Source organism: Equus przewalskii, chromosome 32 (genome assembly GCF_037783145.1).
Source record: "Equus przewalskii isolate Varuska chromosome 32, EquPr2, whole genome shotgun sequence".
Classification (NCBI taxonomy): domain Eukaryota; kingdom Metazoa; phylum Chordata; class Mammalia; order Perissodactyla; family Equidae; genus Equus; species Equus przewalskii.
In genome coordinates this window covers 1,903,041-1,923,216 of record NC_091862.1, presented here as the reverse complement: position 1 = coordinate 1,923,216, position 20,176 = coordinate 1,903,041, and the positions used below count along the sequence as shown (strand labels likewise).

The window sequence follows — 20,176 nt, the reverse complement described above, 5'->3', positions numbered from 1 at the left end:
GCAAAACATAAGCACAACAATAATTAAGCATTAAAAGCATCTTCCTGATCTTTTTTGTAAAATACTGAAACATTGGCACTTAGAGTTTACTTTCAGACTTATTCCTATTTAGGGGGCAGTCATTTTGTAATTAGAAACTCTGTTCATGATTCAGACATTTGTACCAGGAGCCAAGGCACAAGTCAGAACTTGTAACTGTTGGCGAATGATGCCATCCGTAATTAACAGTAACATGAAACCTAATATTTCAAGGGACTGGTCATCAGTTAAAAGCCAATGGGTGTGCATAACGTGGAATTAAAATACATTTATTTTTAAAAACTATTTGGTCATCCAGGACCTAAAAATGGCTGAAAAATATTTTTAGTGAGCCATCATTTTCACCTAATAATTCTTTTACAAGCTCATGAAAGAAAATGAAATGAAAGAAAAAATTAATATATTAAGTTGGCCTGTGCGTGGGTCCCTCTCTCTGAAGGCTACTTTGACGGACTGACTTTACTTCTTCTGCATGTCAGCATTTTGAGTCAGGCTTTATTTTACAAAGGAGAAAACGGGGGCATCTGTTTCCCGATTTTAGTGACAATGTTTGAAAAATTAACTGTCGCCCAAAAGAACTTTCTTAGAAAACCATGAGCGAAATTGGCTGTATTTCTTACCGTCTCCAAATAATGCTTCGTTTTTGGAATCAAACCTCTGTGCTGTTCACTCACATTATTTTTCCAACCAGGCAGCAGTAACGTTTTACTGTATAGAAATACGCCATTTTGTTCACTGCACATGTGGATTTTTGGTCCAAGTGATGGCTTATGGAAGAAAGAGTATTCTGTCCTTTTGCTGTAAAGTCTGGTGCTGATTGTGTGGACAATGCCAGCGAGAAGGAGGGAAAGTGTTTCAGATTAAATGTTGCAGTGTAGATGGAGCAGGCTCTCCTCCAAGACTGTGCTCTCTGTAAATGTGGGTTCATTTTCATTTTGTGGCATGGTTTTGTGGCTGTGACCTCGATGTTGACTTGGCCAGTGTCATCTCACACCTGTTGGTACCACTAATATAGCCCGTAACCCCCATGGAGTTATGGGAAGATTCTGTTCATCCCCAGCTGTGTTCGGGCTTTTTATTCTGCAAAAAATGTGGGTGTGGGAGAGCAGACGCCTGTGCTAAGAACACTTTTGGAAACTTCGTAGAATTGTGGTGAATTGTTGAGAGGATTTTGAAATTTAAGAAAGAGTTTGGGGCGGTCGACTTCACATGCTCACACATGCATGAAGAGTTTCTGATAAACTGCAGTGGAATGCAATTTTTTCCCAGATGTTGACACAACCTCACAAATAATGCAGAGAAGCAGAGCAGTAAGGCATCACTTTGCATGAGACTGAGATTAATAACATGGGTCACGATTGGCCCCACTTTTCATCTGCAAATACTCAGGGAGCACAGTCTCCACATACATCCTCTTACAGATGATGGCTGCTATGCATTATCCGCTATCTGTAATTTCCATCCAGTTTATTTAAAATTGGGTGAACTCCAGTGTTCAACCATTATCTTTTGCCCTGGAGTTCACACCAAGCTTACCTTAGAAGTACACACTACAAAAACTTCAAAATCAGAAAAAGATTTAAAAGGTAGCCACAAACACTAGCTGTCACTTATGTGTGTGTGTGTTTATTATGGACACATGCAAACGCAACGTGAAGCAGGCCACATGGGGAGGGAAACAGACATCCGTGTATCGGCCCGATTTCCATGGAGTGGAGAAGCCCTGCCTTTGAATCCTTCCACCTTCTCGCTTTTCCCAGAAAGACTTTCAAAAGAGGAGGCTTCCTTTATTTTACGATTATGTATTTTTTAGCTGTTAATACAAAACACCCAAATTCCCATTAATCAATAAGAAAAATAAGATATGACACAATCTAGCAGAAAAATCTTGAGCAGGCAGCATTTTATAAATGAGAAAATCCTAACGACCAGAGAACATAGGATAATTTGCATAGACTCCTTAGTACCAGGACAATGCAAATTAACACCACAGTGAGCTTCCCCCTTCACCCACTGGATTTGCAGCAGTGGAAAAGCCTGATCTGTGATGTGCTGGTGAGGACTTGAAACAGACTCGTTGGGCTGCTGGTGCCAGCGTGAACCGGTGCCACCTTGTGCAAAATCGCCTTCCTCTTTGCGTGGAGGTAACGGACCCAGCTCTTCCACTGCCGGAATGGACTCTGGAGAAAGGCACTCGCTTTTGTAGCAGGAGACGTGTGCAGGACTGTTCATAGCAGCATTCATAGTAACAACTGAATCCTGGAGAGGAATCGATGGCTATGGTATCTGCCTGGGTAGAACGTGCGGTTTACTTGGTTCATACTATAGAATACTAAACAGCAAGGAAAATGCAAAAGCTGCTGCCCTCAGTGACATATGGCTCCAACATGGTCCTGAGAGAAAGGACTCAAGCAGAGAGTGCGCTAGTCCGTTTAAAATTCAAGGATAGACAAAACTCAACTCTCGCACTTGGAGAAGCATCCTTAGGTGGTAAGTCACAGGACAAACGAGGAAGGGAGGAAGGGAGGATCGTGCAATCAGGACAGTGGGTACCTGGAGGGAGGGAGAGTTTTGTGACTGGAAAGGAGAATGGGCGTGGGGTCTCCTTCTCTGACCTGGAAGCTGTTTCCTGGGTCTCTGTTTGATCATTCATGGTGCTGTACATTCGTGTTTATGCTCTTGGCGGAAGTGACACACTGACTTGACTCTCCTACGGTTACACTTTATCTGACATCCTTCCCTGAGGATTCGGATAGAGGGAAGGGGCTGATATGTGGGGGCTGGCAGAGGGGAGATGAGTGAAGGAGGCAAGCCTTGGCTGTAAGGGAGGGACGGGGTGGAAGAGACGCAAGTGCGGAGTTGAGGAAGACCCACATTAAAGTTTACCATCAGCTGTGCTCTGGAGGAGTGGCGAGAGCAGGCCTGGTGGCCATGTGTAAGAGCGGATGACGGTGGCCCGCCGTATGTCAGGTGTCACAGCAGCCTGGGTTGGAGGTGGTATTACCTTCTATTTTACAGGGAAGAACTTGACCCATTGCTTCTGTGCTTGTAAGTGACAGAGCCAGGATTTAAATTTATAGCTTCGTCTCCATTGTCCACATTTTCCGCCAAATACCGTAATGGAAATATGTGGGCCTTGAATTCCTTATTTACAAGAATCAAGTTAGAATATGTGTAACTCCTGGCCCTGAGATCCACAACCACATGACCGCGTGGCAATTTTGTCCGGACCCTAGCAAGGTGCTCAGAGGGCGAGAAGCTATGAGCTGCTCCCCACCAGCTGCCTAACTCCTTGTGAATCTGAAGACCGCCATCTACTTTAAGAAGCTCTGATCATATCCACGTGCTTCCTTGACAACTGCCAGTTGGGACCTGAGGACTAACTGGCACAGATTTCCACAATGAGCGATGATCTGCCCTGTCTTTCCTTTCAGCCATGGCGACTCGTGACTCCAAGAGTGGAGCCCAAGCTGGAAGCAGAGAGAACACTGAGGAAGGGAAAGTTTGGGGGTGTCAAATCTGGCCCCCGTCAGCCTCTGCTCATCCCTGGCCTCTAGTGTTTGAATTATTTAAATGTGGCGAGACCCCTAAGAACGTAGTTCAGCCCTCTGTTTTGGTAAATGATGGAACGCGAGTCCAGTTCGTCCAGTACTCATGGAGAACGTCCACGGAAGTGAGCAAGGACGGCGGAGAGATTTCCCCCTTCTGGGGGAGAGGGAAAGTGTTGATGGCAAGCAGGATATTGCCTTGACAGGGCTTTAGGACCAAAAGCTGCTCTTGAGCTATATCTGGATGCTCTTCATGCCTTGCCCTGCCCCAGAGCTGAATTTTCTTGCTCATGACCTGGAGATTCAGACCCTCCCAGCCCTGTTGATTTGGACCCCTTCGATCTGCACACGGTTTTCCGCTCCGGGTCTTCTCTTGCAGCAGAGATGCTCAAGGAAGATAAAGGATGTGACCGGCAGCCCACCGAGCATCTCTGCGCCGTTCACGCTGGTGAGGGGCAGGTCCACCTGTCTCTGTCCCCACACAGCTGATCTCCATTTATTCTGCAGGAATTTTTCTCTTTTTCTTCTTCTTCTTTTTTTTTTTTTTTTAAGATTTAAAGACTAACATTGCTGGGGTCTCCAGTAGAGCTTGGAAACAAAGGTCGTTTTCTTCCCCAGGGAGGGTTTTTGCCGCCAGCCTCTTCTCTGTTGTGTGGAAATAGCTTCAGGGGGGTTAATCTCATCTCGCTCTGTAACCATGCACCCTCGCCAAGAGCTGATTCCTGGCATGAGTACAAAGCAGCTTCAGACATTGGAAGCTGAACCTACAGGCAAGAATTCTGAATATTACAATATCCAAAGAGTCTTCGTATGCAGCTCACTTTGAGGTATGTGTTTGAAGTAAGCTACAGACGTCGAGTTACAGAAAGAGGAGGAGAAACGTCCCGCAGCCTCGGCCACTGATGCCGGCTGGAGATTCCGCCCACGCCCACCCAGCCCTTGAAACCAAGGTCAGTCACAGGGTGATGTTTCATGGGGAAGGAATAGAAATCTCCTTGGTCAACATGACCTAGCCGTGTCACATGTTTCAGGGGTCCTTTCTCACAGTGTAGGAAGGAAAGTCATCTCTTTGTCCTTGTTTATTTCCTGGCAATTTTTATGACACCAAGTATTATCTATTCTTTGATTTTAACTTTTAAAGGCTGTGTATTCCCTGTGACAGGAGAGAGTAAGTCCTTGGCTGTTTCCAGGAGTTTATTCTGCTCATAGGCCTTCTGATTGCTTATCTGAGCAACTTCTAAATCTGGATTTTGGGAGGCCCAGATATAAATGACAGAGGATCTTGGATTAGATTGAACAAACTTTCAACATATTATTTACATTAATTTAACTATGATCCTTACATTCTCCTACTCTGCCCAAAGTTTTGACTTCTACTTGAAGTGGCGGAACTTCGTTTTTCTATGACTATCCTAATAATTTCTGGAAAATTTCACTTTCTGAAGAGAAGCTAAGTGATATTTTAATTTTTCACTAATGAATTTCCCTGGTGCTAAGTTAAGGTCCCTGTGTGGCTGAGGAACTTGAAAGAAACATCCAGAACAATTGAATTCCCAAATACTGAACTCAACAACACAGCCGTGGTTGGCTTCTGAGGTCTCTGAAGTATTTCTTTATAAAAATTATTAAAATGCAAGTTCAAAGTTGCTTTGCTTGAATTGGAAAGGTTACCGAGCAGAGGGAACTCATTCTTGCTCTCCCTTTAAGTAGCTTTTTCTTTAGGCTTACCAATTCTCTTTCTGAAAAATGATAGTTATTAAAATAAAATATTGCAGTAGGTATCAGCAAGGAAAGATAAAAACTGAAACTTTAACAAGGAGTAGAGGGTGCACTGAAAACCGAGCCCACACTTGAGATGGTGCGAAACCGGTGACGGATGCTAACTTGGGCTCCAAGCTTCAGTGTAGACTTCACTAACAAAGTGAATTTTTCAGAGAAAAATATAAATTGTATTACCCTATAACACAGACTTTTGTGACAACTTTTGAAGTATTGAGGAAATTCATTTTCCATCCATCATGAGATAACATACTAATTTGATACAGCCAATGCAGGATATGTAAAGTTTCCAATGAAAGTTCCAGATTCTGGAAATTTCTGAAGGTATTGAAGGATACTGAAAATTTTTTTAAAAAGTGGAGTCAAATATTCAAGGAAAAGACCTCAGGGTGTGGTTATGATGCTAAAAACGTCTTCATAGCCTGTTTGACAGTCAGTCTGAGGCCCTCTGAGTGATCCCATTCTGACCAGCCCAAGCCAGGAATCAGAATCTCTTATGTGGACTCAGAGGGGCCTTGACCCTTGGCTGGACGATGGCAGTGGGCAACTTCTGGGCCTAGAGCCCCATCCAGCCAGCTTTCTTTCTGTTTTTCTTTTCCTTTTTAATTCAGACTTGTTTTTGAATTATTCAACGAACCAATGGACAATATTTTGGTGTTATCATTCTTCCCTTCAGGAAAAAATTACTTTTCCAGTATCTGCTTCTTACGTTTTTATTACTATCATCTCTATTGTACTTTACTGTACATTTAATTTGGTGACTAATTTGTCATAAAATTTTAAAGTCATTACTTTAAAAGAGAACTCTATACATTATACTTTTTCATACCTAGGCCACAGATGGTTTTTCTCTCACATTTTCTAATATTTAGTAGTAGTATAAAAGAAGTTAAGTGGTCTTTTAGAAGTAAATGGCCTCAGTTTATATAACCCCATTTAAAGAATAATGGGTGTGTTCTTCCAGAGACATTCTATGCACATAAAAACAAGTAGACATATCTTCTTTCATTTTTTTTTAAACAAATAGTACTTCTTTTTACAGCATCCTTTTTTTATGTGAAACTATAATAGTCAAAGATTGAGAAGATTTATGATACTATCAAAAAGTCAAATGACTCTTTTGCAAGAAAGATACAGCTGCATTTTTTATCTTCTCCTGCCATGGAAGGACGTAAAATTTAGACATTAAAGTAGAAAACGGAAGTGTCGAAAACAACAACAGTAAAGTGGATGCTAATGGAAGGTTAATTCAGGGATAATCTCTCAATTTTTGTAAAAGAAAGTTTGTGATTTACAGATTCCTTCCTTTATCATTTTAGAGAAGGAAATTCTTAGATTTGGGACAATCAGCCTGCTCAACTCAGCAATTAATAAATTCAGAACATTCCTTTTATCTGATGCTCGTCTTGCCAGGAATCCCAACTATTTGAAGCCAGAATCACTAGATAAGAAGAAAGGCCCACAGTAAACCCAAAGCGACAGCCCCTCTCTCCTTCCATCGGAACAGATTTAGCTCCACGAGCTCACAGAGCTCACTGGGGGGAAACAAGTCGATTTTCTTTGGTTTCTCCATCCACAGAAAAATAAAATAGCAAAACAGGAGACAGTGCACTGTCCGAGAGGTGATGATGGCAAGAGGGAGCCTGTAGCAGCTGGACAGAGAGACTAGACTTGGACTCGTTAATATGTAACGACAAAAAAAAGTGATATATATTCATAATAATAATAACCCCGGAGAGCCCAGGGCCAAGACATCTTGTTCAGATCCCTGGTTCCAAATTTCAGTCTGCAAAGGGACTTGGTAACACAGATTCCTGGCCACCCCCGCCCGGGAATTTCTGATTTAATGGGCCTGCAGCAAGGCCAGAGGCCTCATTTTGGACAAGTTTCCAGGTGATGCTGATGCTCCTGGGAGGGGCTGCTCTGAGGACCTCTGGATGTGGTGGAGCCTCCCTCCCCTCAGTGACTCCTGTGTCCATTGCTGGCTGGCTGCCCTCGCCTGTGTGAGCGCCACATCGCGTCTGACTGTCCTGGGGTGAGGGACACAGTGCTTGGCCCGGTCTCTCCTCCACGTGACTGGAATGTCCTGCTGGGGTCACATCTTGGTCACACTGGCTCGACCCTGCCTGACAGGAATAAGAGTATTTGGTCCGAGTCCCTCGGGCATCTGATGGAGGGAGCTGTGCTTTGGGGACATGCCTGGCTGGTGAAAAATCAGGGTGCGGTTGCAGGGGTTCCATGTGGCCCACAGCCTAAGCTCACCGTGGGGGCACCCAGGTCTCAGCAGGTCTCAGCCCTGAGGCCCTCCTGGGACTGGGCGGATGGGCAGTCTTGAGGGGGCCTGCCCTGAGAGCCCCGGCCATTGGCACTGCAGGCACATGGGCATTTCCACCTCGCCCCAGCCTACAGCTACCCACCGTCCACTGACCAGCATGGCTATAGCTGAGTGGGCTCATCCAGCACAGAGCGACCACTGCTGGTCTCCTGGGCCATCCGGCTCAGAGTTGTCCAGAGGGACAGGGGTGCTGGGCACCGACTCCAGCTGATCCTGCTTTCGCTGCCCAGTAGGTAAGACTGTCTCACTACCTGCCCAGCTCTGCCCACCTTCCCTGGAGATTGTCCCTAGGAGGAGCGTGGCCAGCCTCAGAGGATGGCTCAGGGAGGGACCTGGTCAAAGCCAGGTCAACCAGTCTTCCCCCAGTTTTGGGGGAACAGGACTGCAGAGTACAGGCTCTTTTTGTGTCTGGCTGTGTTGGAGTTTGTTCCTCTCTGCGAAAGCCAGTGAAACCCTGGGGCAGCAGGCTCAGAGAGGTCCAGCAGGACGTGCCCCTGTTCACGAACGGCTCCCTCACCTTCCTCGGCTGGTGGGTGTTGGGGTTCAGCTCATGCCAACGAGGCAGCTGATGTCTGCCAAGCCCTGGTCTCTTCCTTAGATGACAACTGCATTTAAGGAGCACAGGTCACACCTTAAGAAAATAGCCTGCCTGTTCTCATAAAAAATGTTCTATTCTTTGCTGTGCTCATCGTAAGAAGGCAAAGGAGCTGGTCAACTCCTTGCAGGCACTCTGGTGGCCGGCGTCCCCCGGGCTGCTCCAGGGACACAGGGGGCTGCGCCTGGACCTCCAGGGAGACCCCTCTGGGGCTGCCTGGGTGCAGTTTGAACGTGCAGAAGATGCTCTGGCCACTTGAGCTTCTCAGAGAAACTGAATGTGCTTCTGAGTCAGCCTCAGGGGGAAGGACCTCACGGTCTCTCCAGGAGATTCCACAGCCTCCTGACCTGCTGGCAACGTGGCAGGGAGGCCCAGAGGGGGCTTCATCCTGGGCCCTCAGGGGAGGGGAGGCATTGCTGCAGTGTAGACACAAAGGCCCCTCCACGTAGTGTGGGCTGCCAGCTGCTCCAAGGGGCCCACCTTGTGCAAAACCTAGTTAGATTGGCTGACTGCCTGTCCCCAGAGCCTGGAGCGTTTAGAGCCATGTCATGTCCCAGGCGGCACAAGGACCCCTGCAAGGAAGCTTCTTGAGATGCGTCGCTTCCTCCAGGTAGGAAACATTCATTGTCTGTGAAGTTTGTCCTTCCAACCACTCATAGGGTCTGGAAGTCTATAGGAAGTGTCTCTATTTCCTGTTTTCATGGCGACTGAGGCATGAGGTTAGACGTGCAGAGGGCTTCCTTTTTCCTTCTCTGATTGTTTTAAAGCCAGTATTCCCCAAAATCTGTGGTCATTCAAGTCACAGTGGATAGAAACCATCACTTACCTAGTGTGAGGTGTCACTTCTTTCTGTTATGCCCGATATATAATGTCACGTATTGTATACATGAAGGATATTCACTAAAGCTGTCCCACACCATCTGCTGATCCCTAGCAGGCGTCCTGGTGGAGTTAGTTTAGAGTCAGATCAGCAGGTGCCAGAAAGCACTTCCTGGCTTGTTTGAATGAAGACTAAGACTGATCCAACCCAGGTGCTGATCTTAGAAAGAACACATGTCATTCCCAGCTTTGGGTCCAGCTGGGGAGGGGCCGGGGCAGCACACCGTCGTCGTGGGGGGCTGCACTGGCAGCGTTTTGCAGACAGACCGAAGGGCGTGTGGATGGTCCATGTTACGCTCTGGACTGTCCGCTTTCTCAACTACTTTGACACAAACGTTAACTGTGTTGGGTCTCCCAACAACCCTGGGAGGGGAACTGGGTAGGCATAATGACATATTGATTTATTAAAATCGAACCCAAGTGCTCCCATTGCGCACATTGGTTCAACTGTATGGTGACCCCAGGACTCTTCCTAGGGCTGGCCTTGAAAGAAGAGTGACGTGAGGTTGGCTGGTTTTCAAGAACTCTGACTCCAGCATCGCCTGCCATCCTGGGGGAGCAGGGGGTGGAGGGGGCTCGGCTCCTGGCCCTCTCACCCCTACGGCACCATTTCACGCACGGCCCATCTCCACCTTTGTTCTCCATTACTGGGCCTGTTCCCAGCTAGGAGCGGATAGAGGGTCTGAAATCAAATAGTGCCACCTGGAACTAGTCAGCATGTCATTAACCTTCACAGGCCACACTCAGGAGTTTGGACTGTCATCTAGGGCCTTCCACACGCGGGCAGCAGACAAAGCTCTGCAGAGGCCAAGATGATCAGAAGGTCTCTGCCTGAGGAGGCATGTCCTCATAAACAGAGGATGTGCATAGAATGACAGATGGGGAGTTTGCAGAGGACACTTCTGGGCCTAGGAGGAGGGACCCCAGCATCCTCTGTGCCCATGGACATGCCCTGCTCCATTGCACCATAGGCCTGTGCTCTGCCATCCACTCTGCCATCCTTTCCATCTAGGACCTCTTCAGCCCTCCGCCTTCCTCAGAGGGGCCCGCCCTGATCTCCCAGACTGAGTGAACTCCCCTGAGGGCTAAAAGCACAGACAGGGATCCTGGCTGTGCCACTTACCAACAAGGTGACCTGGGGCCAGACAGGTATCTCTCTTGGTCTCAGTTTCCCCATGTGTCAAATGGGCATAATGGTGGTGCTTCCTTCATCAGGTCGTTGTTGGCATCACGTGACTCAATGTGTGTGAAGTCCTTGGAACAATGACCAACATACAGTAAGAACTGTCTAGATTAGCTATGCACACAATTGTAATATAAATTATTGAATAATTTCTATTTAATGCCTATCTCCCCAAACTAGACTAAGTTTTTGGTTGCCACATCCCTTGTACTGTTCTTCTATAGCACATGATGAACATGTTGAATGAATGAAGGAATGAGTGAATGAAAGTGGTCATGGAGAAAGGCTGAGGTCCTGCAGGCCCGCAGGAGCCCTGCTGGTGGCGGCACACTTGAACCACTGGCTCTGAGTGGAGACAGCATTGCTCTTTGTTGAGAGCAGGCCCTGTCACAGCTTTTATGCATAAAATATAAAACATGAAGAGAGAGGCTGCACACGGTGTATGTATAACATGCAGATAGCTGAGAGTCCTGAAGTATTTTAAGTGAACATTGATTGTGTGTCCCTCACACGTTGGTTTCTCTTCAACTTCATTCAACCAGCTTCATTCAGCTCTGGGAGGCACGTGTTCTCTGCACGGCCCATTTACAGATGGGGAACTGAGGTTTGGACAGGTGAGGGGCACCTGGGTCACAGAGCTGGTAGGCAGTGAACTTGTTCTATTGCCCACGTTCTGCCTTCCTCCTACAACACCACCCCTTCTGGTGTTCCTGGTCATTCAGGTCACCTGCATACTGTCCTGACTAGTAGGAGGGCAGAAGCAACCATGGAGCTCCTGAGAGAAGCCCAGTAATTTTTACCCTGGAGGAAGGGCCTAGAAGAGATGAGGAAAATGATATTCAAGTGCAAAGCTTCATGGCATCTCCGCTGTCAGAGAGCCCAGTGTCATCTAGCTTGCTCGAAACTGCAGCCAACAGAAGTGCTTGTCCAGAAAACACGGGAAGAATGCACCCCTCTCTATTTCTGTTCCCTTTTTCTTTCTTTCTCTCTCCCTCTATCTTTTTTTTTTTTTCCTCTGTAGCAAAGCCACGCGACATTGTAAACCTGCCCCTGGACGTGAGGTTCCCAGAAAGGGATAAATCACTGTGGCTTGTTTGGCTGTGTTCTGAAGGAGTCATCAATCCCGCGTGCTGGACAAGTGCTCGCCCGCAGAGAGCTGACCTCATTAAACCTCTCACTCCTCCTCCAGCCGTGCACATCACACATCTTCCTGTCCTTCCTTGTTTTTAAAGGGCACTTAGGACTTGTGAAAGAATCTTGTCTTAGACCACCAACTCTTTAAGCAAAACACTGTGTCCTCCACTGGGGCTGTTTTGGCAGCAAGTTGGTATTGCTGAGCGAAGCTGGATTTGAACCAAGGCCTTAGAGCTACAAGGCTCAGTAGTTCATTATTCCTCCCTTAAACCTTAGACATTCTCCTCACATTGTGTTTCTGTGGTTTCCTCCACCAGAAACACATACGCTAATTGCTAAAAAAGCCACCCTTTTAAAATAGCATTGAAGTGGGATGAGATCTCACAAATGGAGGGAATTCAAAGGTGTCCTTTGAAACACGGATCTGAGGAGCAGCGATCAGCGAGTCTTCCTGTGGACAGTGATTAGATCCTGCAGGTACAGCCGACGAGCCCAAGGTTTGCAAAGCTGTTTACTGTCTTCCAGACCCCCTCTTTCTAGACCCCCTTTCTGCACCTACATCCTAGAATCTTGCCTGTTCCAAAATCTTGGGAGTTCTTCAACAAAGCCATATCTCCAGAAAAAAACAATAACGGGTTTGTTGTTGTTGTTCTGGATTCGTGGATTCTAGTTTGCATAGTTGCTTTGCCATGTGGACAGTGATGTTCACCTGTTTCCTGCATCCTTGAGGACAGGATGCTACAAGGAGCGCTGGGGCAGGGAGGTTGGGGGAGTCTTTTTGTCCAGGCAATTGGAAGGTGAAATAAGTGCCCTTTAGAATCTCCTCCAAATTCTGTGTGGTAGCGTACAGTCAAATGTCCCTTAATGATGGGGATATGTTCTGAGAAGAGCATCAATAGGCAATGTCATCATTGTGTGAGCATCATAGGGTGCATTTACACAAACCTAGATGGTACAGCCTATGACACACTTAGGCTAGACGGTACTAATCTTATGGGACCGTTGTCGTGTATGAGGTTCATCGTTGCCCGAAACGTCCTTATGTGGCACATGACTGTATTTGAATCATGGGGTAGATCATCGAGGGACATTTGGTTCTGTCTTAAAATTATTTCTTGTATATTAACAACAAGATGGAATTATTTTCTTATGGCTTATTTAAGTAAATACTGATTGAATTTAGGGGGGCTGATGAGCAAGCCCTGATGTTGGTTGTGTTGATGCAAATAATCCAGAACTAATCTATAAATGAAAATTGGAGTGAGTTTATTCTGAGTCAGATCTGAGGACTAGCTTAGCCCAGTGCCTTCCTTCCTTAAGGAAGGAAGGGCACCAAAGAAGTGGGGTGTACAGACTGCTTATACACCCTCAAAGAGGTTGTTTTATGTGATTGAAATGTCCCTTTTACAATAGTCACGAGATTGCTCTGTTAGCACAGCGATTGATGGACACAGCAGGGTGGCAGGTCTGTTGTCTGGAGCTGGGTGGTCACAGATGAGTGCAGCAGTCAATTCCTAGTCTAGAGAGAGATGCTTATCCTTAAGGAAATGCTAAGATGGGGGAAGTTGCACCTTTATCTTAAGGGCATTTGTTTTTCCCACAGCAAATGCTTAAAGCACATATATAATGCATGCTCAATGGCCATGCCAGACTCTTTTGGAAAAACAAAGTCAGGCCAAATTAGGTTTGCACAAAATGGCTCCCTCATGTACTCCAGTATATCCTGTTGCTTGCCATTTCTATTTGTCCGTTGATTCAGAGAAAGAAGGAAAGCCTGAGGGCGGAGGTGGATAATTTCTAAATGTTGTCTTCGGATCTCAACCTCAAATCGAATTGGGTATCAGTAGCTCGTATTCTTCAGTCCTTAGCTTACAAAATATTATCTTAATTCAGGGGAAGAGCTCTCTCGTGGGGGGCATCTAATTATTATTTAGGATATTTACATTGTTAAAAAACAAAATACACAACTGAGTAAATCGAGGATCTAATGGGCTTTATGAAAGGATTCATGAATCTGGCAGCACCCCACCTAACAGACAGGAGGGTGGTCTGAGGAGCTGTACAAAATGGAAGCTTTTCAAAAGCAGAAGTGGGGGGGTGGGGGGGGGAAGGAAATTATTAGCAAAAGAAAAGAAAGAATTACTTCAGCCTGGACATGGGGGAAGGAAATGGCAGGGGTTTCATCAAGCAGATTTTCTCAGTAGACTATTCAGGAAATTGCAGATTGACTGTTAAAAAGGTCACATTCCTGGGATGGGTTGAAACTGTAATTAAATCTTAGTTTGCTGTCGTGGGGGCAAGGACTCCATTTTGGGCCTGTTACTTCTTTTTAAACGACATTTAGCTCAGAATATTAAAACCTACATAGCTATATTCAGAAATACTTCCGAAATACTATCATTTCCAGTCAAAAGTAGAAAACCATTTTTTGACTCATGGCAGGAACACATGATTAAAATAAACTAATGACTAAGAAACGTTAGCTCTTTAAGAAATCCAGACTCAAAAAGAGATGATACAAGAGGGAGAAACAAGAAAAGTAGGATTCGGAACATTTTATGAGAGGCCACACAATGAGGCCCATTTCATATCCCAGGGAATTCTTACCAGCAGTAAAATCCTGTGTTTTGACGCCTGGAAATGATGTAACATTTCACCGATGGTAACGCAACAGCTGGGAATGACCAACAGCTGCTTTAGGGAGCGCCTAAAATGGACAAATAGATGAACGGGGAGAATCGTGGTCCTTCTCATCCACAGAAAGAACTAAACTTCCAAAAGCACGTTATTCAGTGATTTCGTAGACACACAGCCGGGAGGAATGGGTGTGTCTCCTCCCATGCTGGAAGCAGTGTGGAAATATTTGGAGCAGAGACCACGGAACAGTCCTATGAGAAACCCACTCCGCTTTCCTGGGGTCGGCACTGCTGGATACAGCTCCAGTGTGTTTGTATTTTGTTCCTTTAGGTGAATCCGCTGACTTGAATTTGGGTAAGTGTCTGGGAACCTGTCGCCTGAATGTGATTTACATCAGTATCTCCAGAGAATGAGTGGTACCCACAAGGCTATATCATCTTCTCTGTCCTTCAGCATCCTTTCCTCCAATAAGTCGTTACCTCCTGCCGCACTGTTATGTTTCTAAGAGACAGATAAACATTCTCAAAACATCTCAAGTTTATTCGTTAGTATAAACGTTGGTCTATGTTTCAATGTCATATTCAAAATCGAAACAACAATGGATGTCAAGTTCTATGTCATGAGCTGTATTTGCTAACAAGTATTACCTCGCATGTGACTTTGGTAATTCTAAGTGAATCCTGAGTGGAAATATTCTAAACTGAATCGGCAGATAAATTCTAAATTACTTCTGAACAGAACTTTTTTGTCTTCCTTTGAGTAGGTGTAATAATGATGAGGAAAAATGTTGGTACCTCTAGCAGTTTCAATCTAATGGGGAAGAAAGAACCATACCTCATATTTGTAACACAGATATTTCCTGTGCTCCTTTACAAAAAGGTGGTTCCTCAATTTTCTTTTCTATAAATCGGTATCAAGCTGACCCTAGGGTTTTTAATTATGTTTAGTTGCACAACTTTTTATAATTTTAAAAAACATTGGCTTTTTCAATTCTAATTCACTCTACTGCCCCAACATGGGATATATATTAAGAAGGTTAATATGACATTTTTCTGATGAAGAAACTGCAATATATTGTACAGTAAAGGGTCTTATGTATGTGTTCAATTAATTAGTACCGAGAAGTAAGACTAGGCTTACCTTTCGTAGTCTAGAGCTTGTGACTTCAGACGACAGTATCACACCAGGGCACTAGATAGCTTATATAATTTAACTAGAAAATGACAAAGCACTGTGAATTAATCAAAACAGAGTAAAATATTTCTGTAACAATTATTGATAACCCTTTGGAATGAACAAGGAATAATTTCTTTCCTTATTTTCCCCTTTTAGGTTCTGTAAATGAGAAATTACCCCAACGTGAAGGCACAGGAAAAACAGGTAACTATCTTAAAATGAATTTTTGTGATGATCTGTTAAAGCTAATCCAATGGGTGCCGTAAAATAACTTCTCAAGTTATAATTTAAACGTATACTAGAGATGATAATGAGAGCTGGGGTGATTTGTTAATTATTTATTCATTCAACAAATGTTTATTCAACCCTTAAGATTGGTGGTGCTGGGCGTGCCATCTGCCCACCTGTGTCCCCATAAGGGCATCTCAGACTTGGCTTGTGCTGGGACCACCTGTAGATCTTGTTAGGTTCCACCCACCTGTGGAGGGGACTTCAGCTTTACGTGTAATCCCAAAGCATAGCAATTGTTGAGGACCACTAATAAAGATGTCTCAACTCTTCCCCATAAGAAAGAGCAACGTCTTTTCCCACCTATGACAGTCAATTCCCTGGGGTTGGTACTAACAAGAACCAGATAGAACAGTTAGACATTTCCTTTGGAACCACTTCGTGGCATCCGGGCTCTTCTCATCTCTCTGCTCTGCCATGAGTCTCATTCTGTCCCTGAGCCCCTTCCTCAGCGATCGCCCTTTTGACCTCATTACACGTTTTCTATTTTTATCGTATATCAACCTTTAAAGTCAGAAGTCATTTCCAAAATGAAATCAAACAAATGTTTTAGTACCAAAATCTTAGGCATTTTTTTTTTGAGTATAGGAACCAGTAATAAAGAAAAATGGTAAAAAAAACAAATAGAACTGACTTTTATTCAACCTAATTCTATTAAGTATGTACTGAAATCACGATGGGCCCTGCCCCAGCCTTGGAAAGATGGTAGAGTCTTCTTGTTTTAAGATAAAGACCTGGGATAGGCATGAGCCAGCAGACGAGGCTCTGTCAACTGTGTAGAGAGCACTCAGTGGGGGTTTACAGGAGGTAGGAGTCAACCGAGTGGCTTCGTGGAAGAGGAAGTATTTGACTGGGCCAAAGATTGAGTGCTAGGGTTGGGACAGCTCTAATGTTGAACAGAAAGCCTCATAGTTGAGGAAAATGGCCCATTTTCTAAGTAGAAGAAAATGACAGGCAGGTATAGTCAGCATACTGACTGGAGAGAGGGTTTATCTTTGGAGGGGAATGAGCTAAAATTGCACAGAATGTTAGAAAAAGCTGCTTGGATTTGAGTCTATAAGACATTGGGGTGAGCATAGAAACACTTTTTAGAGAAGAGGAAGTGACAATATTCATGATTAGAGAAATCCATCAGATGCTGAAGGGGAGGAGGAGATGGAAGGAAATACTATTTCAGAGGGAGCACCCTCATCCTGCTCATTGCGATGTCTGTTGAATCCACTGTAAAAATTAAAGAAAAAAAATCCCCAGGAATCAGCCTGCGGGCACAGAAAGGAATGCAAGGCAAACATATTCCTTCTGCTGAAGCCCCTTGATCCACGTGCACGTAACGGAGGAAATACCTGAACTTAAGCAACAAAGCTGGCTTATGGGTGAAAACGAGACATTTAACAAACTCTAGTAGAGGGAAAATGAAAAGCGCGCAGCTCTCCACGGCGGCGTGTCCTTTTCTCAGGGCTGACTTCAGTAGGTGCCGCTGGGTTTGTTATTTGGGGACAGAACTATTCAAGGGACCAGGGCATGGGCAGTGGCGTGAGGAGCGTCACGCTGATGGAGGACAGATGGCCAGAAACAGAAAACAGAAGAGGCAGTGGTGCTGAAAGGAGGGGTAGGAGGGAGGGCGGGATGGGGGCCCACGATCATCATCATCCTCTCAATGATGCCCCTCGCTTGCCTGCCACCTTGGTTAAGCAGCTGAGTTCTCAGTCTGGTACGGACCCAGTTATTTGGGAACAGGCTGGTGGCCCCAAAGTGGTGACCTGCTGAGACCTCAGCAAAAATGCGCAGCACTAACAATGCATTTCATTGTTGTCATTCCAAAAGACTTTTAAATATGCTCTTTAGAGACTTTTTCTCAGTTTGTTCTTTTAAGAGTTTCAAATATGTTGAATATGTTCCCCGTTTGATTTAGTTTCTTGGAAGAAGTTGACAAACTATGCAATAGCGAAATACTGTCAGTTTGTGGTTACTATCCATATTAGACTTGGACATCTCCAATAAATGATGTTACATTTTGTCAATGTTTTGACAAATAGCGAACTTTTTTCAAGAGATTGTTCCAAGTTAAAGACTTTTTTAAAACTTCTTTTTGGTTTTCCCCTGAAAAGAGCTTACGAGAAACCTCATTTTTATTCTTCAGACAGCTGGGAAAGTATGAATCACAGATGACCAGATAAACCTGTGGCTGTCCTTTATCTCCAACATGGTTTATTGTATTTTGGCCCTGAAATTATTATATAACAAAATCGCATGAGTGAGCTTGAGTGAAAAAAAACTAGACTGGTTCTTGGGAGCGCCCACAAAGCGCCTTGTAATCGCATCCCGGTTGGGGCCCCACTTGTCTGGAGCAGGACGTTTAGAAACTCAGTCACTATGTTGTCCTGCTGTGTCTCAGAACTCTTTAAAAACTTATATTTTACCGGGGAACCCAAAGTGTGTTTTTCAACCAAATAAAGATAACTCATTTGGGATGTATGTCTGCAATGAAATGATGCAGAGTCTTTTCAGAATCCACACTCTCTTTTCCTCCAGTCTCTGACAATTTCACTTCTGTCCCCTCCACCCCATCCCTGCCCTGCTCCCCTTTCCCCCCACCAACCTCAGTCTCTCAGATGTGTCGTTCTACTGCACAAGTGCACAGAGAGGGTCTGAAGGTGTGTAGAGATGCACAGAGCAGCGGTTCACTGCAGGATTCGTTCCGCTCAGGAAAGCAGGGCCCTGTCAAGTATAGCTGCTTTTCCCTCACCCCACACCCACCCCTGCTCATCTCTCTCTTCCTCTGTCAACTCGCTGACTCTTATGCCCTGAGTCTCCATTCCTTCTGCTACATTTCTTTGCTCATGTTATTTCTATCTCTCCCTCCTCCCTCCTGTGTATTCCTATGGGCTCTGAAGCTTTAGACCCACACCTGACACTGCCCTCAGGGAACGTTGTTCTGAGCCTTGAGTAGCATTTTAAAGCAGCAGCTCACTAGAACATCCCCGTGTTGTTTTGGGCAAGCCCCTGCCTCAGTGTCCACTGTTACATGGGTCCTGGGTTGTGGTTTGGATTGATCGGTGGGGGCTGTTTGCAAATCCTTAGCATCCATCCTGTATGCACACTTACTTAACTTACTCTCATAATTGTAGTCTCCTTGCAAATCTTTTCCGTTCTGAATTCAGATGATGCCTCAGCTCCCGCGTTGGAGACTCAGCCTCAAGGAGATGAAGAAGGTGAGCCCGGGGCAAAATAGGGTCTTACGGTGGGGGGGGGGGGGGGGGAATAGAGCGAGGGTGGTCACGGACCTGGGAAGTGGAATGAAGTCATCTTGTTAGAACCGCACCCAAAATGGACGGGATTTGGCCACTTCCAACTTTGGCGGGGCACCCACTACCTTTCCCCATGGCTTTGAAGCAAGGATTTTCAATGTGGCCATGGTGCTTCCATACGGCACAATGCAAAGGCCTTTCTTTTAAGTCAAAATCTATGAGTTGAAATTTTATGATTGACTAATAGAAAATATATATTTCAAAAGGGTGCAATAGAGTATGCCGTTTCCGCTGTTCACTTTCACATCTTTTGCATCATGTGTTCACCACAATGTGCTGCACCAGCTGAGCTTTGTAAAGTACCACGTGTGAAAGATGTTTCTCGGGTCGGCTTCAGGGTGGTTCTCAGGCCCAGAGCGTGACCGATCCACACTGTAAATATTCAATTATGTTTGTTAGACAAGATTACTGAAAAAAAGTCTTATTCCTGGTGTTTTAGGCAAAAGTTCTATTTTACATCTTGCACGTTGTGCTGAATCTTTCAGCTGAGTGAAAACCCCTGTAGATTGCATGAATCTCTCCCTTTACCACATAAGGACATGTTTCTGTATATTCATCTTTTTGCTAAAATCCTTTTCTTTCAAGTGGTGCCTGTCTGGATTCATATAGCTTTTATTTACACTTCTGGATGAAGACAGAAAGTAAAAGATTATGCTAAAAACTTTTATAAATGTATATTATTATTTCCATATGTCTCATGCACATAATCATTTTAACTGTTTCTTTAAAAATGTGAGATATGTATTTATTTATTATATTAACTTTTTTTTGGCTACCTGCTGACATCTTTAATAGAGACACTGTGTTTTTATGATGAATTAAAAACAATTATGATTTTATTTTGCTTTATTAGATATTGCCTCACGTTACCCTACGCTTTGGACTGAACAAGTTAAAAGTCGACAGAACAAAACTAATAAGAATTCAGGTAAAAATGGGCCCAATGTCACTTTGTAAGGAGCTATTTAATAGATCTAGAAAGTGGCTTGTTTTCTTGAAGTTAAGTGTATAGTCCAGATCTTTTTCCTTGCTTACCAATGAGTCGTGCAAATAATTCTTATGACTTGACCACCAAAATATTGTTCGAATTTTAGTGTTTTTGTTAATTTTTTTAAAGTTCTTTAAAAGGTTTCTCTGTATATGCCAAACAAACTATAGTTTTAGGCTAAAAAATGGAAATATTTGGAAACGAGTATTTGCTTTTGACCTACTTTCAGAGATGTCAAAACACACGGCTAATTTAGTTCAAAATCCTCGAACTGTGTGGATTGCGTT

The 20,176-nt window shown here is 44.6% G+C and overlaps 1 protein-coding gene across 4 annotated transcripts in view; it reads left to right on the top strand.

Moving 5' to 3' along the window:
• SMOC2 (SPARC related modular calcium binding 2) overlaps positions 1–20,176 on the top strand; it is a 172,582-nt gene that overhangs the window by 60,556 nt on the left and 91,850 nt on the right. For 2 of the 4 annotated variants that reach the window (XM_008513310.2, XM_008513383.2), the window contains exons 5-7: positions 15,462–15,509; positions 18,722–18,805; positions 19,755–19,829. In XM_008513310.2, the coding sequence (XP_008511532.2) occupies positions 15,462–15,509; positions 18,722–18,805; positions 19,755–19,829 (207 nt within the window). The remainder of the gene's footprint in view (positions 1–15,461; positions 15,510–18,721; positions 18,806–19,754; positions 19,830–20,176) is intronic. The other 2 variants (XM_008513478.2, XM_008513548.2) reach the window with 1 other exon arrangement.